This window comes from Cyclospora cayetanensis, unplaced genomic scaffold (assembly GCF_002999335.1).
Source record: "Cyclospora cayetanensis isolate NF1_C8 unplaced genomic scaffold, CcayRef3 CcayRef3_contig_28, whole genome shotgun sequence".
Lineage (NCBI taxonomy): Eukaryota > Apicomplexa > Conoidasida > Eucoccidiorida > Eimeriidae > Cyclospora > Cyclospora cayetanensis.
In genome coordinates, this window is record NW_020312236.1 from 39,689 (window position 1) to 65,217 (window position 25,529).

Below are 25,529 nucleotides of genomic sequence, written 5' to 3' on the forward strand. Positions count from 1 at the left end.
TGGGTGCGGCAATGCGATGCCTCGCCGTTCGTATTTAGCTATTGGTGTGGGAGTGCTTCGCGTTCCCCATAGTGCAATGCCTGCATGCAACTACAACCGGTGCATTACGCACAACCAATTTCAAAGCCCAAAGTGCCACAGAAAAATGAAGGTATTAAATACCTGAGAGCGGTTGCGCACAAATTTGAGTGTAGAAGACACCCTCACAATGTTAACGAGAAAATTTTCGTGCAAGTACCTTGAAAAGAAATACGTACTCTAGCCGGAACATGCGCTGGGGAAGGACAATTACTCTGGGTTAATGAGGAATACAGTCCATAGTGACTGGTGTTGTAAGCCAACCAGAGATACAAAATCGCATGCAAGCAAAGAAGCCCGCACCTGCGTCTCTGTCAACCACTGAAGCTGACATTCTCGATCCCATTCCAATACATACCCCCTCTAGTGCATTCGAAGCTCAGCGGTTCAAAGCTCCAGCACTTCCACGGTTTGGTTAACACCTTCCAGCTCGTACCGGGTCTCTAGCCTCCGTGGCAAAGTTTGGGAAGTTTTTAAATTTTTAGAGGAAGCCAATACTGAAAGCTCTGTGGTGCTCCCAACTTTCAAAACTCTCCATAGAATGAGCACGAGCACTAATTCGTGTCAGGACGGCAAATGATTCTTGCCTACTGGCCGCAAACGCCTTTGACTAGTCACCTTTGGTGGACCTCATACCGCCTGCCAGTTTGCAGGGACCACATCTCCAGGCTCGAAACACACAGCCGGCCGGCAGTGAACTACGCATGTTCTCCAGATCTGCAAAGGCGGCCTTGACTGATATAGCACTCGCTCCCCGGATCTCGATTCCGAGCACCCCGGTCATGCTGAGTGGATTTCGGGGATGCCAACTGAATGCATGCAATAGCAAGCTCTCAGGCTGCGGCCCTGGTGCTGCCCCCTGGACACCTGCATGCAGCCTGAAATTATTTGTCCACCTCATAGGTACATTGGAGAAAATTTTCATAGAGATGGGAGGGGAGACAATGGTTGAGCTCAGGGGAGCGTTATATTTCCAGGGAGGACCCACTAGAACATGAAGCTAGACTCCCTAGCATTCTGCTGGCTTGCAGTGTCGGTAACACTCCACGGCGATCCTCTGTATTGTCTGGGTAGATACATGATGGTTTGTGGAAGGCTCCGCGATTAATTTAGGATCAAGAGTGTGGCTACATAATCTGGCTCCTAGCATGCCTGTACTTTTGGTACACAGCCGCCGCTTGCCATAGTACGTTGCAAGTTTCTCTTGGGATCTGCGCGAATATTTGGGGGCGTTAGCTCGCTGTTCTCCAGATCTATCAGCTGATTGGGGTGGCTCTTGATACCGGTCCACCCGGTTCTTGCCGGGTTGCGAAAGGGATTGCTCCATGTAAACCAGGGACGCAGGCGAGCAACGAGTGGGTGGGCGAACAATTGTTTCGAAGTGCTTAACTAGAGAAAGGAAAGCTAGCAAGGCGATTATGTGGGTATAGAACATACTTTGGAAGAATGGGTCTGGTGCGCGCTATCTGCACATAAGCCTCAGGGTAATTCGCGGTGGCCAGAGTATAGTCAATGTGTAGGCGTCGTTAGACACACGGAACGCAGTGAGAACTTCAAATTCCGACGTCACGATACTCCCGGACAATTCGTGGATCTTTTAGTGGGCGACTTAGTGAATCTTGATAGGGGTGGAGCAGGCGATGAAAGGGGCATGCTCGCTGAGCCTGTCCACAATGCCACGAGTGAGCCTGTGTCGGGAACTCTGGCAGTCCATCTTCATACCACTAGAACGCTTTGCTAAATGTCAAATTTAGTATAGCTGTGCAGTAAATTTGAGCATGATAAGCGCTACTTTTCTGTCGCGAGACACATCCAAGGCCACAGAAAAATCGTAAGGGCCTGTCCGCTGCAACATGAATTTCACTACGGCCCGAACGAACATGATCGTGTGCTCTGCGTAAGCCAGCGCTGCAAAAAAAGTGCAGATGTGCAAACAACGTAGTCCTCACTGTACATTTAACCACAGCAGGCAATCCATTACGTGGGAGCGCGCCATCTTCTTGCAATTCGAAATTTTGGCAGCAGTGTGTGGTGCATGGATGTCGAAAGCATGTGGTGCACGCAAACTTTGAGAAAAACCGTAAATCATCACAGGAACAAGCGGTTTCGCTGCCTCGAATTGAATTCTTGGGTGCCGCAAGACCGCGACGGCGGATACGAAGTGATGCGCTTGATATACTTCATTGTGAATTCATCCTGCAGGTGGTGCTCAAGCCAGCAAACCACCCTGGGACAAAAAGCCATGTAAACCATTTTTGAGGTACACTTAAGGCTGATGGTTGGTCTAGACAGTCACTTGACGCCCAGATAAATATTGCCGGAGTTTTCACGCCTCACCACGCGGCATGAACATTCTTTGTAGCATTGAGTGCCACACAGAATGTCGGTGAGGCAATGAAATTAATTAGCAGTCGCCTGGTGTCTTTTCGAGAGCCGGTAGGGCGTTGAGAGACAATAGCAGTCACCACCAATTTAATATTCTCGGTCTTTGAAGGGACTGGGGCTTGTAATCGGGAAGCGCTAGTAATGGAGGACTTGTCAGGCAGCCGTCAACTGTCCGTGCTGCATAAACAGGCTTTTCTATTAAGGGCACAGGGTGCGTTTTCTAAAGTAGATCAATTGGAGGAGCGGCGGACTCAGCGCATCCGAATTTGAAGCTTCGGTTAATAAGAGTCAAGCCCTTATCACCTCGCATCCTCGTTGGAGCATGAGGGAAAGGGCCACTCCCTGAATGCATCGATTTTGCTGGATCTGGCTTGTTTTGCGCAACCAGTAAAAGAAATGCCTCTAGCGGCTTTTACCTCTAAATAGAATAGGCGCCGGCGTGCCTTTACATACCACTGTTTGCTTGGCAACAGCTGAAGCGCATGCTGTAAGCTTTGTGGTTGGCTAAGCCTTTCGGCTCAAAGACAAGATGCCATCCACATAGATGTGTTTTATGTGCTCTTTTAAGGCTTTGTAAAATCCAAATTGACATGCCTTCGCAGCTCGGACACGTCAGTATCGAGTAGTACAATTAGCATACAGATATACTTGAGTTTTCGAGTGCAAGCGTGAAGCGCCCTTCTGTGCATGCTATCTGGGTAAACCGAAATTTGAAAGCAGGCAGCTGTAAATTCTGATGCCTAGTAGATTGTTGGTCTGTTGCGTGTAAATCAATCTGACAATATGAGGCATTAGCTACATTTTTTTTCACGGAGATTTCGCTCGGCGGGCTAAAGTTGATGCGCATGTGACCTTACGTCCTATCCGCACCAATATGGGGTCATCTTCCAAGCCGCTGGTCTACTCCTGTAACTTGCCCTTCCAACAAAACAGCATCTGCTGTTTATGCTGTGGGGGCTTACGGTGCAACGAAGCTCAATATGCACTTCACCAGGGGATATGGTTTGCTGGTCAACTACCAGGTTGTCAGCCAACTGGCAGTTCACCATTATTCGGCCTATCCGAAAAGTATTCTTGGATGATCACTTATTCCTGCTGTTCCTGAGTGGAGTGATTCAATCGAAACTTCCAATGAAGAACCAGTTGCAGAGCAGCAAGACAGAATCCATTCTCAAAACCGTCCTGTCTTACTGGTCCGCTGAATCGCCCGCAGGGCGCCTCTGCCTTCCGTGTTGTAGCATGTACTCAACCACGCTCGTCATATGAGGAAACACTGTTCTGAGAATACAGGAGGTGCTTTACTGATGATTTCTGGCGCACTTACCTCCACAGCTTGTATATATGACGGCATTCGCATCTTCCACTGGGCCTCCCATGGCACGTCCACGATTGCGCCACGGTGCGCATGTTTAACAGACAAGCCGCAGGCCATGCTTATTGGACACGCTTTTCCACTTTGAAGTGGCTTGTAGCCGAAGCAGCTGCATTTGGCCGCACGTCAGCAGATGGGACGCTAAGAGACTGCGCTATCAAGTCAAACAGCCCTACTGCGTTTCTGTGCCGTCCTTGTGTGACATTTCCCTTCCATATTGACTGCCAAGTAACGTTAGAAGTGTGGCCCATTCATGTAAACTCCAATTAACCCACAATCGACCCACAGTGAATTTCTCACTGCGGATCTAGCCTTTTTGGTCTCTTTCTCTGCATCTCGGCCTCCATAAGAGGCTTGCCGTTTTCCTGCTGCGGCTTCTACGCTTGCCAAACAGCCTGTTCCAACATCCTGTCGTTTAAGTGCGCAGGCTGTTTGCATGTGGTGACAATTCTAGATTCTTTATCAAACTATCACAGTAGAATCATCTGTGCTTTGTTAGACTGTCGGCGGCCGTTGCCAAGCGCTGGTCTTCTCTGGCTGTCATTTCTCAAAAACTGAAGGGAACCGTTAGGGTAAGGCCGGTTGACACAGTCGCGGCATCAGTAGACTCTAGCTTCCAACTTGGCTCTTCCGTGTAAGCAAAAGTTGCAAGAGTCAGTCTTATTTGCTTTTTATGCCCCCATAAGTCCTTTACTCGCCAAAGCCCCATGAGCAAGCTGTTTAATGGCTAGATGGCTGCCCATCCTCGTACCAGGTATGCCACTGATAAAGCAGCCGCTCGTCTGTGCTGTGGGTTTTGGAGACCAAGCTTTATGTTCTTTTATTTACCAACCTGTTGTTAGAGCTCCCGCTCCGCTTTCTCAGTTGCTCCAATGCTTGCTGTAGAGCTTGTCTCGGCACAAACCGATAAGTCAGAGCTCCCATTAAAGGTTTGAGGAGTAGGCATCTTTTCAGGCAGAGAGCTTCTTCTGGATAAATAGTCAGCATACTTCTTTGGCAGCGTTAAGCTCATCGCCGCATTCACAAACAATTTTTTTGCTGACAAATTATGCCTCTCTACCAGCTGGTGAGCTATGGCATTCACATCAGTTTTTAACGGCTTCTGCCGCCTCATCAAGTGTCATGTCTACTTCCATCGCCAAAAAGTTTTCTCCAAGACTGACATTATTTAGAGAAAGCATCGAATCACCAAATGACTTGATCGACACCGCATCACTGTTGTGCAGAAATGACAACCAAGTGCATCCACGGCCACTGGACAACCGGATAACATCTGCATCGTACCACGTGGTGCCGCCAACTGTAGCCTTTTATCTATGGCTTCCGTAGGAAAACTGACTTGAGTTTGTACAAGCATAGTAGAAAATTGTTGAGTTTTTCCCTAAAAAGAGCTCCCTCCTTTCCCTACCCGCGTCCACCAGGGTTCCGGAATGAGGGAAGATGGACAGCCGGGGTGCGCGCACCTGCATCCTCTTAGCACTCGGAGCATTCATAGATAGTTACTCACGGCATCTATTGCACGTACACAACACCGCGTTCCGTTGTATTCAGGCAACGCCTCTCTGCTAGAAGCAAGACATACAAAGTGACAAGTCAACCGCTCAATCCTTTATAGATTCCTATCTAAATACAGCTCGTGAAATGAAAATGCTTGGGGCTAACTCAACCCGCTACATAGGAAAACGTAGTGCTGGTGGTGTAGGTATACATAGGGTCCAAAAGCGAGCATGCACAGCCATCCCGTTCGCACAGTCAGCTACAGCATATTTCAACTATGTCCAACACGATCTAAAGTCAAGGGTAGTTTTGCCAGCTTGACTGAGTATTTTCTTAAAAAGTATAGAATGTAAAGTAAATTACCAGCTTTGCACTTTGTTAACGGATCGTGAGCTTCCTGGAGTACACGAGCATTAATGAAAAGATAAAGATTTTGAATGTATTACTATTGAGCAAGCCATTACCACCCTCAAGCAATTTAAGCGCAAAATCGTGTAGTTGCTTACACAACGAATGTCCACATGATTGGGGCTGCATGCGACCGTTCCAAGTCCGGCCTAAAAGTATCAGGTGTCTCCAGTTATCACTGTCCGCTGCAGAAGGAAACCTCTTTTGGATCTATAAATATTCTGTGGCATATCAGCTACAAGCTGAAGTAATACAATACGGATTGTGCAGCGTGGGTAACTTACTGGTCTGAGCGTCTCGTCTGCCCTGTTCGCCAACCTTAATTTAGGTGGAAATTCCCCTCAGTGTAATCTCCGGAATTTAGGGGGTGACACATACAGCATAGAAGCCTCTGCGCTTCCTGTACTTAATAAGTCTACAGCTGCATTATTGTGTACTCACTTCCTGCCTTCTCGAAGAGTCAAAGTTGTGCCAGGAGGAAATTGGTGCTGCACCTGGTTGTGCTACACACCTTTGGCTTTTAATGACTCCAATAGTCTACAGCGCAGTATAACTGTTTCCTCGGGTCTAACCCCAAAATATTAACATGCAAGGATTACAGGCGTCACGAAATACGAAAAATCACCTTTGCACTTAAAGACCTTGTCAGCTAGCATTCCACCTTTTAGTCCTTTAGTAATTGGTAAAGCGAACTTCAGAAAAATCCCCGGACTCAGGAGATAGAAGACACCTTTTGCGGCGGTTCTGCTTATGCTCCCTCCTCGATGAACTCCCACTTTGACGCATCTCCTCCAGCAAACCTGAAATACCATTGGCGAGTCGATCATGTCGCCGCATAATTGTCTGCTGCACTGTTGAGATGGAAAAGCGCAAGCACTCCAGTGGGTTTGATATTCAGCTACTGGGGACAAGCAGTACTTCAACAGTACGCCGCTCGTGACAAACGGACATCTTTCTCACGGGACCGAGCTGTTCTTCATTCCTTGCCTTATGCACCACACTAGGAAGGATAAGTCGCAGCGGCAATTCGAGATGAAGTAGCTGTGGCAATCAAACTAGGGTGGTCTTCTGTTTACGTGATTCTGCATCGTCAAACCTCCATATACCAACAAATTGGCAAGGATTCCGCCTTAGGATTTACCTGTGGATGTGACAGGCAGAATCAAAGCTTCGGCAGCACTTTAGCCTTTTATACCAAGTGATTTCATATCCCATGACTGTTTAGATTTTTAGGATCCCTCTGAAGTAACGTATTTGACTTGCCATTTAGCAGATGCGCAATGCGACTTTGGAATCTAGGTGCTCCTCCGGTTTTGCGGAGGATGGGGGTGTAAATAAGCCATTTTCACGTGGATGATCTCGCAGCCGATTACTTCAAGTGTCCGAAGAGCCGTATTTCGGTGGTTACTGAGGGAGGCGGTTCTTATAATCCACCTGTGCCTGTGGCTAACTGAACTAGTAAGACGGATTGACGTCTAACTCCCTTCCATATTTCGACGTGTGGTGAGGTTTACCATGGATGGAGCTAGGCTTTTGTCAAGCATGACAAGCTGGAGGTGCCCACAGTCTAATAGGCAGATGCGGAAACGCGAAGTTGGCTCAAGCGTGTGCCTGAGGAGTTCTCGTTACAACGAGAGTGCATCCTACTCCCTGACACTCCAGAGGACTCCTCGCACCTTCATAGGATATCTTAAAGACTTTATCCAATCAGCCAACGTGCTATGTCACGCCCTAATGCTTTTCTGCTGCCTGGCATTCCTTATAAGCGAGTGCCTTGGCCAGGGTACCACAAGTGTGGAAACCGTATGCTCTAATGGGACTTCGGGATGTACGCAGAGGCTTATAATTGACGTTGATGTTGAAAACCAAGATGTATGACTGCTTTTAAAGCTAGTACTTCTCAGTGCGCTGTCCTCACCATGAGGTCTTTCCTGAACTGCGTGCCAGGGTCCCACTCGTATCACTGCTAGGAACCGTTTTAGAAGAGCTTCATTTGCTTCTGTATTTCTGCTTAGGCCACCTGATCTGTAAAGAGTCCACATGGCTCAATCCCTATGTTTGGAGTGATTCAGAAGCTACAGTTCCAATGGGAAGCTGGGGATATCAACGGCCGGTCACCTCAAAAAAGCGATGCAGGAAACGCGGGGGTTGTCATTACAGTGCAAAAGACAGCCGTATCTTACTCGTACAGCCTCAGCTACATTAAGGTGTGCCACCCTGAAGTAGTGTACTTTGCATGCGTATGTGGGCCCTTGGTAGCTGCTGCTTTTCATGCGAATCGCAGTGCCGTATCGTGACACGAGGCCCATACGCAGCGCCAAGGAATTAATCTGAACACATAATTTTAAAAACAATTCTACTTCAATGTGGAGGGCACAGTTGCAGGATACAAGCTCTACATATATGGCTTAAGGCTAGGTGCTTGAAATGAGTTTTCAGTGGACAAGTTTGGATTGTGATGTGCTGCCGACGCTTAGGCAGTTCCATTTAACTGGGTCGAGTATGCCCACCGCGCTCTTTTATGGCAGGTCAAGGATGGCGGAGAGGCCTTCTGCTCCGATGCATGGGGATCCAAATGCCACGATGAGCATGGAGACAGCGGCTACCCCATAAGCCCCAATACGGGCCTTCCACTAGACGGCGCTCAAGGAAAGTGCTGCTGGTGCCCATCCGTGTGGCATCTTTGGCTTAAAAATCCAAATCGTGGTAGGGAGCCCATGCTAAAGTGCAACTTTTGGGGTGAGTTCCACGTTTTGTCAGCTGGTGTACATGGCAAAGCAACACTGACCGATTCGACGAAAAAGGACTAACTGGTAGCTTTGAATTAAGCGCAATAAATATCTTTCTGGCAAGATCATGACTTGTTTAGATCGTTCCTGTGTTCCAAATTACTTAGGATTGCGCTTTGGCAAGATCCCAGATCCATACCTTACAAAGTTCTGCCCTGTGGTCGAATATCCATGGTATCGGATGCTGAGAGTTAGTAATGCAAGAACGTGGTTTTTCAAGGTGCATATCGGAGTATCTTGGTGGAGTGAGTGGATACGCTTTACCCTCAGCATGCCTCCGAGTTCCTGTAGAATGATGCAGGCAGAACCCTGGACTGGTCAGGAGCTTTTGCAAATATATCCAGACGTCGCGGCATACGCACTAAGTTTGCACCACTGAGGCTCAGCCAGACTCGACTGCGCCTCGAGGACTCGTAGGCGACATGTAGCTTACAAAGAGAGGGTAACCTACAGCTAGGCCACTGACATTCGGGGCATTCAGTTGCGTACTCAGGTCCTCCCACACCCTTGAGCCTCTCGGATGATGAATACAAGGCTCAGTGTCAAAAGAAAATTGCAGAGGGAAGCTATCCCCCAAATTTTGACTGTTCTGTTCGGCTGCACACGGAAGCTGGCATGGCTGACGTCATTCTCGAACTCTCAGACACCACACCGGTTGCTAGAGATAGTAAGTCACTCAGTAGTACATATATGACTACATCACCACATTGGAAGTCACCACGCTCCTTCTTCTATACACAGATGCCTTGAAAAACTTTGAGTTATCGCTTTTACCAAAACAGCAACGTTTTGTGCTAGTACTTACAACTCAGTCTAGGCAGCTGCGATTCGGTCCCAGGTATTCGGGTTTGTGTTTTGTTGGGGGTGCATCTTGCCTGGGGGTTTCCAGTGTATTGAGATCCCTGGCTTGAGCTCGCATTGCAGCAGCTTGCAGTGTTCTGATGTCCAGTGCTCATCGTGACACTGGCCTTGAATTGCGAGGTTACTGTGGCTACCGCGCATGACACACAGCAGCTTCACATGCGTACAATGTACGCAGCAATCTTTGATGTCACAGCTCGCCTTATCAGTTCAGACATCCCAGAAACACCTGTAAGCTGCATTACGGAAGGAGAGTATTGCTCAATACATGCCGAGTAGCACCACTGCACTAGATGGAATATTTGCATTACCAACACCTATAGCTTTAGGTAGACAGTTAAGCCTGGAATACACGAAGAGGCTGTGCGCTGCAGGAACCAAATGTGAAGGGTAAGTATGTTTTCGTGCCAACTGCTCCCTCGACCAATGCCTGGGTCCAAGAATCACTCATTACAGTAAGTAATTAGTGTTACCAGCAGTAAAAAAATTATGAAGAAAAAGACTGCCATAAATTGGTCAATGGCAACAAAGTCTCAACCATGTATCTCAGACCGAGGCTTGATTCTGGTGTGGCGAGCCATATGCATCGGTATACAGGAAGGGTGCTCCGATTCGGATGACCTTGCCAACTGGGGGGTGAGTGAAGAGGAAAATCCTGACCTGGCAAGACTTTGCAAGTCAGGTGCGGCACCCGCTATGCCCTGCTGTGCTGTTCAGTACTCCAGAAGGTTGCAATGCAAATCGGGAACTGCTCGTCGTGCTTTGCTTGCCACGGGCCACAGGTTATAAAAGAAGCTAAGAAACCCTGTGTTACTTTACATGCATGCTTATTGGAGCTACGCACCATTAGGCTCGCCGTTCTGCAATCCGAAGAGCTGCCTGAGACACGTGCTGGTCCTCGATGAGCAAAATGTCAGCGTGGATGGCAGCCAGTGCGACCTACCAGGCGTTTCGTTGCAGCAATGGGGAAGAGATGGCTTTTGTGACTATGCACCTGGATCGTGTTTTGCGAAAAATCTCAATTGGTTTCACGCATACAATGAAGCAGCAACACAAGCTGGCAGGGACCCCCTCTATGCTGTAATCCATGCACAAGATGCTCCACTTGCTTGCCCTATGCCTCCTTTAGACGTGCCCCAACACGGCAACACCAAGCAACACACAAGGCTTTGCGGTACCAGATATATTGAGAGAATTCAAATAGGGGATCTGATGCTTTGGTATTGTTTTGGCGCAGCTGACATATCCAGTCGGCCATTACCCTCGGTACTATGGTGGTCTCAACAACACCGATGACGCAATAGACACTTCTAAAGCTGGATCCTTTGAACTGCAGCGCCTGGCTTTCTCTTATCCGAGCAGTCACAAAAGCCGAGTGCGCATTGAAATGAATGCTGGTTTGATCCGCTGGATTCAGTCAACTGCCCCAGGTCAAATAATTAGCATAGCGTAAGCTCTGTCCCACGTCCAACAGCTGTAATTTTGCTCATTTCCTGATGTAAATTGTTGTCACTGAAGCGCTTCACCTAAATCTATGGTTTAAGTTGACACAGAGGGTGCTTGCAGTATCTGGGCAACCTACTGCTTTCTTCTGGCAAACGGTTTTTCTATGCTATTGCTGCAGTCCTCCAGCTGCACGGGAGTGCGATAACGCGCAAATCTTTGGGTGTCCACTAAAGGTTTATGTGCTTAATTCAGGTAGGGCTTCTATGTTGACTCCGGAAAATTTGGCCTCCAGCAAATGTACTGTACCTGCGTAGTCCACGCATCGTACCTCTGTATGTGTGGAAGCACTTATAGTCCAATGCTGAAATTTTGCAATGCAATTATTTGAACAGGGCCACAGTTGCTTCCCCTATTGCTGCCTAATGTTCTGTTGCTTCAGGTTCTGTCGATGCAACATATTATTTGGAGCTACCATATTGTACAGAGCATGGCACCAACGAGCCAACAGACAAAGTAAGAATTCACTGCGCAAATCTGGAAGTGGTCGTAAAAGGGCTAACCCCAAACGGTACCAATGCTGTTCCACTCAAGCAGTTGCAATCAGTTCACTACACTGTGTATGAAAAACGAGCCCTAGATGGAGGCTTTGCAAAGCATTAGATACGCCTGGTCATCCACATGTAATGGCTGTGTCATCTCAGTTGGACCCTGTACCAGCTGTGAAGCGGAGTATTCCAGCTGGCACTACCCAGGCGTTCGACCTGACTCTCCGTCTCGTTGCTGTTGTCCAGGAATTTGATTTCAACTGTATAATGAAGCTATATGACTCAGAGCTCAACCAACTTGACATACGAACATTTGATCTTCTTACGGGGCGAGCACAGGTAAGAGGCATTTTCGGGTATCCATGGCTTGAGCTCCTCGAAGTGTGTTCGCTTCCTTTTGGTACAGTAGTATTGAAAGGTATTCTATGCTTTCGACAGAAAAAGACAATCCAAAGACATATCTGTGTTTTGAAGTTCTATTTATGACAAACTCCACGAATGCTAGCATCGCCGTGTTGTGCTTCTGACCACTTACACGTGTGCAATTTGTGTAGGACTTGCCGGCTGCGGTCACAAATCCGACAGGGGAGGTTACTGTTGTTGAGCCACCACCTGTGAGTAGCTGATGAACTTTGTATCCCCCATTGAAGTGCACTGTTCACACGACGTAGAGTGAAAGAGACAACGGCACCACTGCACGTGCTAGTCATGGGAGGCTAAGATAAACATCCTTCCACTGAAATGAAATCCTAGTATTAGCACCACCAGATGTTTACTCTCTCTGCTGTTGTGCATCTAAGGACACAAGGAATTGGTACCAGAAATTAATGAATGTCGTTCCCAACGATGGAGAATGTGACTGTTCCTTTTGGAACATCTTATGCCTCCCTGCTGATTGTGAGGCCCCTTGCCGAGGCAGCCTTCCCTTATCACAGCCCCTTTTTCAAGAGGCTGGAAGCCAGAGTTACTCAGCGAATCATCCAGCACCAGCAGTAGGCAGACCATTGATAGAAGCAAGTACTGCAGGTTTCGGTGCTGATGGGCAATATTTTTGGGCAGAGACCGTGTGAGCTAGCTGCGTAAGGATTTTTGGCCCTTTGTGCAGCCATTATACTTTTGATTGCAGACTGATAGTTTCTGCTTGTCGATATGTCCCAGGGAACGACTGTTGGGGTACGCTGAAGAAAACATTGAAGATCATTCTTCTTGTTGGGATATCGATTGTGGCACTGGTCCTCTTATGGCCGGTTGCAAAACCGCTAGTAAAAGTTTTTTGCAAGTGCATCGCATTTCCTTTCAAATGCATGCGATCGGTAGGGCGGCATAGTTCGAGGAGGAAGACTGCAAGGAAGCAAATCAAGAAGGAGGCCAAAAAGATAGCAAAGGAACACCAAGGGGCTAATTTGAAGGCACCGAGAGCTATGAACAGTTTATCGCCTTCTTCCAGCAGGGATTCTGGAGCAGCAGATATATACATGAGAGCCACAGCAGGAATGAACAGCCAAGCTACTCACTCGAGTGCTGGATATCTAGCAACAAGTGGTTCTAGTGGCAGCAGACTCACCCCAAACAGCGAATATGAAGATACACGAAGTGGCAACGAACAAAAAGGCACTTAAGATGGGCTGAAGATGCCCAGGATCCACTGGAAATAGCGAGTAGAGCCGTTCTTTACTGGCGATGTTATGAATTCGTTTGCTGGTTTTAGCTGTGAAGCCCCCAAGAGTGTGGAGTTTTGACTATCCAACTGATGAGCTGCAGTACCACAGATTTGTTTCCTGTACATTTGATTATGCTACATATTTCCAAGAAGATATCCATGACCGAAGACTGATTATCAAAGTTCCGTGGTCAGGGAATACAAGTGCGATGGAAATCGAATTTGGCTTCGTACCTGCCACTTGAGTACTTAATGTCCTTCGGTAGTTGATTGAAAAACGTGGTTAGTGACTAGAATCGCTATCCGAGCTAAGCATGCCTCATACTTTACACTGAAGCCGTATCGTGGAGCCCGATGAGAATCATTCAATTAGCCTTTGCAGCAGGAATACGGCTGAACTTCATATCCTTGTTCCTGTTGAAATTTCTATACAGTAAGAGAACTACCAATAAACTGGATGATGATACTTCGCACTTTGCTCATGAGAATGCCTCTGTCCAGCAGCCCTTTGCAGGCCCTTAGGCAACCTGGGGAGGAGCGACAACTTCTGGACGCATTCAGAAACACGCTAGTATCGCGCGGCATGGTGCTTGATAGATACCTGTTTAGCACACTTTATGGCCCTATTAAGCAGCACCGGCAGACCCCTCTACATCCCGATTCTTTAGGAGCTCGAGTATCTTGTACATACTAAAAATGCAAAGCTGGCATTGGAATCATACTAAAAGCTCCATATCCATACATTGTGTGACTTATCAAATAAGCAGAAGCAATATATATGTATACATGTGAGATTTGACACTTCAGCTCACCACGTACACTGTACTGGACGGATAACTAGGGAAACGGCTAAATAAAAGGTTGACGCTCCATTATTCGTATGATGACAGGCATATGCTATGCTTTTTGCACTTTATCAGTGTATGAAAACTGTGCATTACAGCTGGGCAAATGCATATGCTGCAAACGAAAGTTCGTGTATGCCTTGCCGTTCACTGCCTTTCCGTAAGTACACTATTCTTTACAGCACAGTTGTTTTCAATTATCCCTTGCTTCTTTTTTTCGCAGCAGGCTGATGTCTTATAACGTAATGATCTCGTACTGTTTTGTGTACTCTTCGTATACGTGCAAGAAGGTGATATACTCGACCACTCGTTTGAGCTTTTCGACATTTCCACGATATGCTTGTAGACACACAGCAGGCCACCACTACCTTGGCATGGAAAAGCATCGCAGGTTCAAAAAGGAAATATACTACGTGAACAGATAAAAAAGTGGATGGCCTTTCTAAAGAAGCTCCCACAGTCCACGGGGAACGCTGCAGAAGAATAGGCTCAGTTAAGTGATTAGCCTAACAAAATTGTGCTACTTATTGATAGGTGTACGACACTACGGAAGCGCGCTGTTGAGAGAGAGGGCGTAGTCATTCTGTGCATCATGGGTTGACTGCCTTCATTGCTTCCCATCCGCAAGCCTACACCTCATCAGCGAAAAGCAGAAACAGATGGAAGTACAGTCCAGTCATTGAAAATTTGTATTACACACGAGGGGAAGTGATGTTAATTACAGTTTATTTTACTTTTACGTCCGTGAGGGTCCAGGGGAGCCTCCGTGCAGCGAGCGGCAGGGTGCGCCTCAGGAGGCAATTACATTTCTTTTAAATCCTCAGCATATCAGGTCAGCGCAGAACATGCTTGTAATCTAAACTCGATAATAACAATTTTGATAAGCTAGGAGGAATCAGTCCTCACTTGCAGCTTGTATCCTGTGCTCGTGGAACAGGCCGGGGGGTCGACCTGCGGTCACCTAGACAGGAAGGGGGTCTGAGAGGCTGGTTGAAACGGCAGTAACTTTCGTTACATAGTAACGATAATGCCGCTGTCACTGGTTGCCAGAAGGCGCCTTGCGCATTTCTTTGCTGCCGTTGCGGAATGCGAAGAGCAGGTGTGCTGCCACAGGATAAACAATACAGCCCTAGGAAGGCACATAAACTCCTAACCTTCATGGTACAATCTGAGGCCCGTGCTAGAAAATAGCCACGGTCGAGTAAACATACCTGGGTTGCACTACAAGCACCAACATGCCAGCACGGGTTTTAGAATCCTCGATAAATTATCTTATATCATTCTCCTGAGTCGTTTATGCAGGTTGATAAGCTACGCGTGGCTCTCACTCGCCGGCCAGGCTTCGCAGCTTACAAAGCATTTGCCTCATTAGACTCACTAGGCAATGGCTTTCTCACGAGTAATGTAACCACTTCAGGCTAAGCCCCTCAACTCCACTATACGAGTACAATACAACAAGACACAAGCACAGTTGTTCTGTTTCATAATGGTGTGAGCACTGAGCACACAGCCAGTAGTCTGATTGCTGAGCAACCGTTGTCTATGTGTCAGTGCATATATCAGTAAGGTGTACGTGAACAGGTGGAGATCTGCAAAGGTACCTGAAGCATCATGGGGCTTTGGTGAGGGAGCCTGAGGTATTCAGCCTCTTTAGGCGCCTAGACACTGATTCAGATGGAAAGGTTTCTTTTTCGGAGTGAGTTAGCCCTCGAATAAAACATGGCATCAGTAGCCACTTGGACACCGAGAAGGGGCAAAAATACAAGCATGGCGGTCAGAAGAATGTACGTATGCAACCAAACAAAGCGGGCGTGAAGAAAAATAGGCGGAGCTCAATCATACCTCGTGGCGTCTATTGCTAAAAATGTTTTTCTCGAGGTTCCTCCACTTTCTGCTACCTGTCAATGCTACCAAGAAAGATCTTGGGCTTTCCAGTGATAAGCTCTTGAAGCACTCAATAGGGAGCAGCGCCTCGAACTCTTGCTGCTACTGTCACTGCTGCGAGGAGCAAGGCGGCTCTAGCTATAATTACAGCGGAGGAAACGTCTGTGTAGCCCAGCTACTTCGGCTAGAGGTGGAGGCACACCACACTCTGGAGGTGCAGCGTCGGATTCTTGCCGGCATTCCAGATTTCCAGGTTCTTGACGCCTTTCGATTCATTGAAGAATCCAGGAGTGCTGCTATCACTCCAATGTCACTCTCAGAAGCACTTGCGGGAGAAGGCTTCATTCTGACACATAGAGAGCAACAACTTATCTTTCATCGGCTTGATAGGTCCGTTTTTTGCTGCTTCCTTGTTGTGCCACTGTTTTTTATTCCTGCACAGGCTTTGACTTCCTTGCCAGCGGATGATTGTACAACTGTTATTGATGCGCTGTTGGATGGCTGCCAGAAAAAAATTGTATCTATATCTGCGATTCCCCATCACAGCACCAAGTGTTGCTGGTGTAAACCCCGGGTTGCAGTGATCTGTGCTCCAATCTCACAAAGAAAGAAACTGACATGTTCGAAGTGGTGACCGACTTGATGCAGAGACTGCGACGGCCGGCTGAACTACCTTGAGTTCGTAGAGGCCGTGATGCCTTCAAACTGTACTGGTCCCTGCACCTCACTCAGTCCCATCTGCACGGTACGCAGCCCTCCGAGGAAAGCTTCTCGGTGTCCTTTTTCTTGCCCCTAGGATTTATTTTCCTTTACTCGTATTGGCACGTTGAATTTACTTATTCTTACTGTTGTGCCTTTGTTGCCACACCTTCTACGCCTCCTCCTTTTGGCCCTGTGGCTGCTTACCGTTTTACTATATTGGGATAGTTTACAGCGTGGAGACATTTCCACATCTGTGGTGCAAGTTTGAATTGGCAGCCCTCTCGTTCTGTGCTGTCTCTATAGGAAGCTCTAAGAAACATGCGCTGGTTACACACATCAGCACACCACTGCTGTCCATGCTCGCTGTTCCACAGCGCAAGCAGCAGCAGGCTGGCGAGTCGTAAGAAGGGCAGCGCGATAGCCAAGCGCAGTACAAGTTGCACAGATGGAGAGCACACTTGGTATTCTCCCAGAGCCTGTTCTTGCAGATCTAATATGGGCGACTATTCATGTAGCGCTTGCGCTCCACTAGAACATAAGGACAACACCCTGTTGTGCAGCATGGGCAATAAAAAACTCGGCAACTCTTCCGTGGCTAGCGGATGCGAAGTTGCAGTGGCCTTGAATTCACAGATCAACACGGAGAGAAGACTGGAGTGCCTTCGAGAGAAGCTTGCACTCAAGTCTGATTTCAATATCCTACAATTTTGGGGACTTTTTGACACTGAGGGAAGAGGGTATGCAACAGCTCCGCACATAAAGGATGCCTTGCATTTTATCGGGCTGCACGTAACTTTGACGCAAGCCCGTCTCTTTGCCGAGAAGCTAACAAGTGACTCCGAGCCACGCTTGAGGTACGCTGATATGGCCAAGGCTTTTCTTCCAACCAAATCGAGGTACGCAAAAGCCATGATCAACCGTATTAGCAATGGCCATCCCAAGTGCCCCGCACCCCTTGCACACCTGGCGCCGGAAACGCTCGAAATCGTTGCCTCCATATTCGACCTAATAGTCGCGGTGAGTTTGACATGGAGCTACGCTTCCCATTTCTATGGGTAATATCTTTTAGTATATTATTGGGGGATTGCCTCTCTGGCGAACAGGCCGGTGTAGGCCAGCTTCTGATCTTGTGGTTAAATATTCAAAGGACAGGCATTGAATGCAACTAGATGGTAAGGCGCAGTCTGGTTTGCAGACTGTTGGTGACGCAGTCTGAAGAACAGGCCGAGCTATTGAGACATCGCCTCTGCTTGAAAGATCTTTCATCTGCATTCCGTGACCTTGACAAGTAAATGTCAACCCATGCAAGCCACCAGGCTATAGAATTCGCTTATGCTGCTGGGCTGTGAACTATCCAGTCATGCTTTAATTTCCGTGTGGAGTCTTTTTTTCTTCCACAGGAACGGAGACGGATATATCACAGCAACGGAGTTTTCTGAATTGCTAGTGGCCCACGGGTTTTACCCTTCGGAGGCGGAGCTTGACGCATTAGTAAATCATTACGACAAAAACGGCGATAAAAAGGTTTCGTATGCAGAATTTGTTAATGAGATAGGGAGGACAAGGTGTCCGATGGGTTGTTGCCGGCTCATTTGCCTCTGCTCGGAAACAAAGCTCCATGAATAATCTGTTCTAGCTCAATATCACTCTCTAGCCACTGTAGGACTTTGACTGGACAGACTTTGCCCTGACTGCATATCACTGTCCTCGCACGGCTTTCCTTGCCAGTGCTCCACGGGCAGAGTGTCCGAGCTATCTGAATGAAAATGCGTGCAAATCTTGAAAGTGCCAGCCACGCTTCACGTAGTAGCTAGAGAATAAAAGCCTTCCGGCTTCCCTCAAGTTTTAATATCGTGTAGGCTGAGGAGCAGCTGGGTCACAATCCAGCAGTGCGATGGACCACAATTTAACTAGTACTGACCGACGCGAAGGACCACCAACACACCGGGTTGTGGTTTCAAAAAGAATACCTGTGCTGCACGTATCGCTCTTTTTCGTGAAGGAGTGATCAGCTTCGTATCAGCACAAAGTTCATTTACTATCCTGGAAACACACTCCCTAGTATCACAGCGATTGCAGTCCTTGCTATCGGTCACTTTTCACTCTAAGGCTAACAAATCTGGCAGCACAGTGCAATAAAACACTATTCAGCTGATGAATTGTTAGGAAATGCACGTTTCACTTTTTTTATAGAAGCCTGCGAGAACAGTGTAGTAATTCAGACCATTATCTTCCTAGAGAATTTCTTTGATTTTTCCTGAACTGATGCCTTACTAACGAAAATGGCTGCATCTCGGAAAACGGCACAGTGCACACTATAGTCACTCGAGGAGCGTTTTTGACAGCTGGGAGCTCGCTTATTTACAGTGATTCTCCAAGAGGAAAGAGCATCCATAATCTTCCTCTCAAATATCATATGTGGCATCCTCGGGGTCATAAAGACTTAATGTTTGAGACCCTCACTAGATAAGAGCTTTCGATGAATTACCTACAGCATTTCTATTCCTCAAGGCACAAAAAAATTTTTATGCTTGGAATCTGGAGGGCTGCGCATGCGAGTGTGGTGATCTCAGCCTGGTAATCAAAAATTTGCTTTTAATGACTACTCGCTATCCATCTGCAAACAAAGCAGTGCTGCATTCATGTTCTGGCAAACTATGAAACTGCTCTCCTCAGAACACAGATGAGTATGGTTTTGCGGATACTAGTGGAAAAGCTTAGCTTAGAAACCCATTAGGCTCACATGCACTGTGCTACTCTGTATAGCCAGTCTAAGGCCAACATTCGATTCAGATGAGCCTGAAGCAAGTGTGTACAGCTAAGAATTCTACATTGCCTGCATGAAAGCTTTCAAGAGTAGTCTAACGGAATTCTCTGTACGAGCGGAATAAGCTAGCGTGTCGTAAGCCGGCTACGTTACACATCGGCACATTCTATCACAGTAGTTCTATTTAGCTAACAATTACTAAAGCATTGCTAAAGCAGTTTGTCTGTTTGCACATCTTATTTCCTGTAGGGTAGCCTTAGCATGATACAACAACATGCATTGTTGTGTGCACGTGCGCAGGATGATGCTCAGAGGGTTTAAAGGGTCCGGCTAGGCGTATGCTAGCTGCTACTCTCCTCTAATATTGGAACCCTAAAGGATCCGAGCGTGTGAAGAAAGCTTTTTTGAAGGTAGAGCTTATCAACTTTTCGTGAAGCTCGAACTGACTGACGTTAAGCGCCCCATACGGGGGCCTTCACTGAAGTGTCAAGAGGCCCCGATGATGTATTGAAAGGCGACAGCAACAGATGGTAATGGTCTACCAGCGATGCTCAGTTATACATATATAAGGAGGTCCTAGTGATGATCCAGGGCTTCGTGGCCTTGAAGCCTTCATCTTCTATGGGCACCTCATCCACAAAATTCCAGGAGATAATATCACAGAAGCTTGGTTAGATAGTCAAAGAAGCCAATTGTACTTCTATTGAACCTAAGAATTACGTGGATAACCGGGTGCGGATTGGCTTATTCAGGCGAATAAAGGCTCGGATGTTTGGAACGCTCGAGAAAAGTATGAACGGCAACGAGCTTCAGTATACTGTAAGCCAATGAGCCATCAAATGCAGTATTTAGGGCATAATAAACAGTGAATGGGCTATTTAAAAGTGCGCTTCACTCACAAACAGCAAGTTTTGTCCATAGAAGGATCGTACGGCGTGAAGAAAACCATTGTTTACTGTGCAAAACACAGTGTATTTCCCCCAGCTTCTGCATACGCACACACAGTCTGATCCAAATCCTGGCCCATGACATCTCCATTGGCTGGATTTTCAAGAGCTTCTTCCTCAAACCTTGGGAGGAAGCACTAGTGAAGATACTAGGGTGTATTTGGGCTGACACCCCACGCAGTAGCTGATGATCCGCATTCAGGGCAGCAAATGGAACCAACGCTTCAAATAGCACCCACAAAGCTCAATTTCGGTCTGCTGTACTAGCATACGGGGATATCTTTGCCTAATGTACAGCCAAACACCGTTAGTGAAAACCGCGCTATCACCCAGTTCCAATGCTGCCGCGAATGCGACTGGGACTGCATACATTTGCACCCATTGCCCAACATTTTGATACTTGCCTTACATTTGCAATGATATATCTATATTTAAAGAGATGACTCATACTCGTGCTTCTGCAAGCACCCAGTTTGGGGTACTAATAGACTTGCTCTGACGAACACTGCGCAGTTACGCGCCGGGCACCCCAACCACAGGGTATAAGGACTCTTACACAAGAAAGCCATTGGACGTCATAATAGTACTTTATTTTGTTTTTTCATACGATGTGTCGTTAAGTTTGACTGGTCTTTTCCAAAATCAAGGTCAAAATTTGCGCGGGCCGAATGAAATACACGGCAACGCGTCACCCGAACAACCCACGCTTGTATGCTTCTGATGTACGTTCTTTCCACGACATAACTGATGTTAACGAGACTATAGGAGGCAAGCATTAATTCACGCCCATTGTATTTCTTTCTCCTCACATTCATGGAGTGCTGGCGCTGGATGTGTCTCTTATACCTCTTGATTCGCCCTTTCAGCAAGATAATCGCCTCTCATAAATTAATATGCTACTCAAAGAGCTTTATGAGCTGATTTGACTATGAGCGTTTTTTCACAGCTGTAGTATTTTATAATCGCCATGGATTCTTGCAGTGTAAACCATATGGCGTGCTCCTTTTGCTCTTGTATCAGGCAAACAGTCCCCTGAGGGGCCCCCTCTGAGAAGTATTGCCGTACGAATGATCCTTTCATCTGTGAATTTTGTTACACTACTTTTAGGCGTAAACTTAGTAAAAACTCCTTGGTCTATGCCCTCTATATCGTTGGTGCAAACCACCATTGAAAATTGGAGAGCAGTGTGGGCGATCCCTCATGAATGACACTGCAGAGCCTATCTCCTCAAATGAGGAACTTGGGCCATTAGGATCCACCAGTAGGACTCAGACCTCAGCTGACAGCACGCATTTGTTGCATAATGAAGCCGATATTCGACGCCCACCTGAAAAGGACTGTGCAGAGACTCAGCCTGAGGAAGCATGTCCTGCTGGAACCGCCGCACTTATCGAGCAGCTCCGAACTAGACAGAAGGAAAGAGGCAGCGAAGCGTGGGATGTAGAGGACGCAGACGTAGATGCTACACGTTTAGCTGACGTAGCAATTCGTGTCAACCGCTCCCCCTCCGATGACACAGCTGTTTCATCACTTGCCACAACTGGTGTGCTTTGCCCCATAAGGAAGGCGCAGAGTTCTATCGATTTTGAGAATGCTTGTTCCTTGCCATATCATCCGCAATACTTGCGCGTGGTAAAGGAAGAAGAAGAGGCGGAACTGGAACGACTTTTGCGCCAGTTAGATGAGGAGCAGCAGGCTGTCCGTGACTTAGCAATGGTACAAAAATATAAATTGATGCAAGAGCAGCTAGCTCTAATTCAGCATCAATTGGGCAAAGAAAATGTCAAAATCCCTGAGCTTGAGTGGCTTATGGCCAATGACCCTGAGAATACTCATGAGCTAGATGAGGTCATCAAAGCCTTCGCTGCAAGGGATGACGACCTGCCACAGGAGTCTTCACAGGGGCCAGATATACCCCTTACATGCAAAAACTTCTTCTGCCGGTGCCCCTGGATAAGTGAGATGAGAAAAGATGAGAAGGCGTGGGTTGCACTTAACCATACACAGGCAACGCCCATTCGCTGCTACACATTCATGCATTGCCTACCAGCTGTTTTTACAGGTTACACCGCAGCTGGTTGCCAGTGATGTGATTTACCTCAGCATTCGATGGGCCTTGATATTCTGTCCCTTGGGAATGCCTTTATTTATCGGTGAGTTCGGAAATTTGATAGTCTCTTGAGTATTGCTTAAATATTTCAATGTAAGCATTGAAGATTCCATGCGGGAAGAATCCTCCTGCAGTAGTTCTGACACGAACTTGATTCGTCCTAGTGCTAACCGGAGTGTAACGCAGTTGCGATTCGGTCGCTAGGTGTTTCCATCATTTTTGCAATGACTCCTAGTACAAATTGAGTTCGCTGTTGCAGGTAGTGGGTGTACGCTCACACTTGCCGAGTGGTTTCCTTATTTACCGTATGGCAGTCAGTAATGGTTTGTCGTGTGGCGCTTCTGCGTTTGTATTGCTGTGCCCGCAGGTGTTATCATGAGTCTGTGTTCTATCAAAAGAAGGCACAGCGTGGTAAAGGCGGTAGGTAGAAACTTTCAAAGGGTTGCAAAAGCTTTTCCAAGGGCTTGCCAGCCGGGAGCAGCCAAGCCAATAAGGGATTAGAGATAAAGTACCAAACTAATGACATCATGGGCGCCAGTTCACCTGCTGGTGGGAAACGATATCGTTACAGAATACAAAAGTAGCTACAGGAGCTCGTTCTATCCTGTTTACAGCTTGCCTGGTTGAGTTGCATCCTCTTCACGCTAATTGTTGCGATTATTGCCATTTGTTTTATCATTGGGCTTACTGAAGAAATGCAGAGTGAGCGTCCTCTTTTCACATCTCTTGGGAGGCTCTTAGCTAGAGTACGCACCCAATGAAAGGCTTCTTCAGCATCGTATAGTTGCACGTTTGCCGAAGCCGCTTAACGGGGTGAAAGTTGTTCATTGCAGAAATTGAAGCAAACACGCCTGAAGGAGTAGGTCCTGGTCTTGGAGATGGACTAGGTCTGTGGTCAAACCCCTACAACCTTTTTACTACCACCGCATGTGGGCCACTAGAGATCCGAGTAAAGGTCGAACATGCCAGCAGTGAGGCTGCCCTGCAGCACACTTCGATTGTTTTACCCGCCTGGAACCCCGGAGAGCTTGCGTATCAGGACATGATTGCCACGTCACGTGCCCCATTACATGCCACCCTTTTTCTTGGTCGTAAATGAAGAGATATTTTTCAGCACAGAGTCGTGTTGAAGCTTAAACCTCAAAAACGGGATTAATGGGTATGCTGCTGCAGAAACTCATGTCTTAAACGAAGAAACGTTCGGCACTGTTGCATTTGTTGGCCTCTCCAGGGCAAACACTTGGGACATAATGGGCCTACTAGATTGTAGGTATTTGCGGACGCCCTCGTTCACGTATAATGACAAAAACAGGTAGAGAGCCGTCTTAATATTTAAAAAAATTTTGAGATATAGGCGCTGTTTGGTATATTTTTGGTGAATTAGCATCTGGTCTGTTGCCGTCGATCGCTCCCAGTGGCTTATGATCACGACTTCGATGCTGTGGCAATCACACCACCTGGACATGGGAACACAACACAGGTGGAGGAAGAAGGTGGAGGGTTCTGGAATCCAGCAAACTTTCTTAAAAATACCCTGGAGTCTTGTCTAGGGGTTGCGTTAGATAGGACAGTAGTGGTGTCCCACAGCAACTTCGTGACTCGCAAGTTCTTTCTTCCATTTCTAATGGTATGACTGCCACTCCAGAGTAATCGTCGCATATCTAAGTTTTCACCAGAACAGTCCCCGCTACGAGCGAACATGTACAAGGAGCCTTTGAAAGCACCTGAAAGACTGATATCCCCAGTTTCCATCGCAGATGGCATACATAAGGGTTTGCCCTGTCTCTGCTCAGTCCGATGTTGCCCTGGGATTCGTACTCTTTGACAGCTCTGTGGGGACTGAGTGGATGGACGAATACGACACAGATGTAAACGACCACAAATTTTATCAAGTTAGGACTAAACATTATCGAGTAAGTGACGGAAAATGGGATTTAGCTGAAGGAGAGTCACTCACCTATCTCTAGACAATTCGTACAATTCGCGATAAATCTCCAGTAGCTAGCGATGCTTTACCACAGCGGTTACCACTGCTTTTCAGTATGTCGGTAAACGGCGTCTAGCAGCTGTGAATAGTATACTTCAAGCTTTGGAAGCCCAGAACAAGGTGAGTAGCGCCTACGAGCATTGAAGCGCATTCGTCCTGTGCAGTATTGAACCAGACTGGCCAGTGGTACAAGGGAAAGCCCCAACAGCATTCGCTGGAGCAGTAGACCTAATGCTCCGCCTATATACGCATGTCAGGCCTACTGGAAAAGAGACGAGCTATATCAGACAACTCACGAAGAAGAAAACCTTGTACTGAACAAGCTCCCCCGTGTACTGTCAGCCACAACTTTAAAAGGCTATTGTAGGGCCGAACCAGAGGGTGCAGACGATGCCTTCCCCACTAACAGTACTCTTGGTCCATTCGACTTCTTTCCGGGGAAGTATAAAGTAGGTGTTTTAGAATGATTATGAAAGAAAACCCTTAGCTGCTGCCCTTGCCTCTGAAAGGTAGGCCCGCATGCCTTCCAGCTGTGCTCCTCTGAGCTAGGGATTCATTGATGAGAGCGGTGATACTACAGCTGGCCTGTTCTTGTGTCTAACAGGAGGCAGGCTGGGACACTGCTAGGCGTCGGTTTCGCGAGATTCCTCTGGACTACCCAGCAGATGAAGGGATGGAAACTCGTTTAGTGAGCAGTGAATATTTCGATCCCCTCCGCGTTGCACTTTCGGCATTCCTTGAAGAGCTGAAGAGTATATCACTTGAGGGCAAGCTACACGTGGAACAGTCACGCCCTCTCCGTTATAATAATCGACAAATTGAATATGAGAGATCAAGGGAAGCCACCACAGTTATAGACCCTGACAAGATATACTGTGTGCAAGAGCCCGATGCCGTCATGCCAGAAATTCGTTCGGACGATACATACCATTCACAACCAGTGTATCTCGTTGATCCACTGAAATACTGGCTTCAGAAACAAGCCAAACAAACACAAAAAATTAACAGTACTTCTACCACTACTGTCTCGCCCACGCCTTGAAATGAAACGAAGCATCCCAGTAACACACCAGACTTAGGATTTTCATGATGAGCCATATTCACTAGCTAGATGCCAAGATCGAAACCATTGTCGTGCACATTTCGATAGTTCAAAGTTGGACTTGATATTAGCAACAACGAATAAACGGTGCCACGCTCTGATGGACGTGATCGATCTTGCAAGAAGCCTTTTCTACACGCAGCA

At 47.3% G+C, this 25,529-nt stretch overlaps 3 protein-coding genes across 3 annotated transcripts; all 3 read left to right on the plus strand.

Moving 5' to 3' along the window:
• The first annotated feature begins 7,255 nt into the window (after positions 1-7,255).
• Positions 7,256-13,000, plus strand: LOC34621034 (hapless 2). The gene is made up of 16 exons (XM_026338576.1): positions 7,256-7,612; positions 7,813-7,947; positions 8,218-8,479; positions 8,637-8,774; positions 9,023-9,196; positions 9,569-9,621; positions 9,765-9,845; positions 9,988-10,072; positions 10,241-10,470; positions 10,628-10,839; positions 11,015-11,088; positions 11,276-11,349; positions 11,538-11,720; positions 11,936-11,995; positions 12,182-12,278; positions 12,540-13,000. The coding sequence occupies exons 1-16, from the start codon at positions 7,256-7,258 to the stop codon at positions 12,998-13,000; spliced, it is 2,676 nt and encodes an 891-aa protein (XP_026194361.1).
• Positions 13,001-14,913: 1,913 nt separating this feature from the next.
• On the plus strand, positions 14,914-18,098 carry LOC34621033. Its single transcript, XM_026338577.1, has 7 exons — positions 14,914-14,985; positions 15,189-15,285; positions 15,468-15,582; positions 16,419-16,515; positions 16,776-17,489; positions 17,684-17,760; positions 17,873-18,098. Exons 1-7 carry the CDS (start codon positions 14,914-14,916, stop codon positions 18,096-18,098), a joined length of 1,398 nt encoding a protein of 465 aa, XP_026194362.1.
• A 3,288-nt stretch (positions 18,099-21,386) lies between these two features.
• Positions 21,387-25,325, plus strand: LOC34621032. The gene is made up of 7 exons (XM_026338578.1): positions 21,387-22,209; positions 23,139-23,267; positions 23,712-23,923; positions 24,090-24,209; positions 24,338-24,403; positions 24,607-24,732; positions 24,888-25,325. Exons 1-7 carry the CDS (start codon positions 21,387-21,389, stop codon positions 25,323-25,325), a joined length of 1,914 nt encoding a protein of 637 aa, XP_026194363.1.
• Positions 25,326-25,529: the final 204 nt, after the last annotated feature.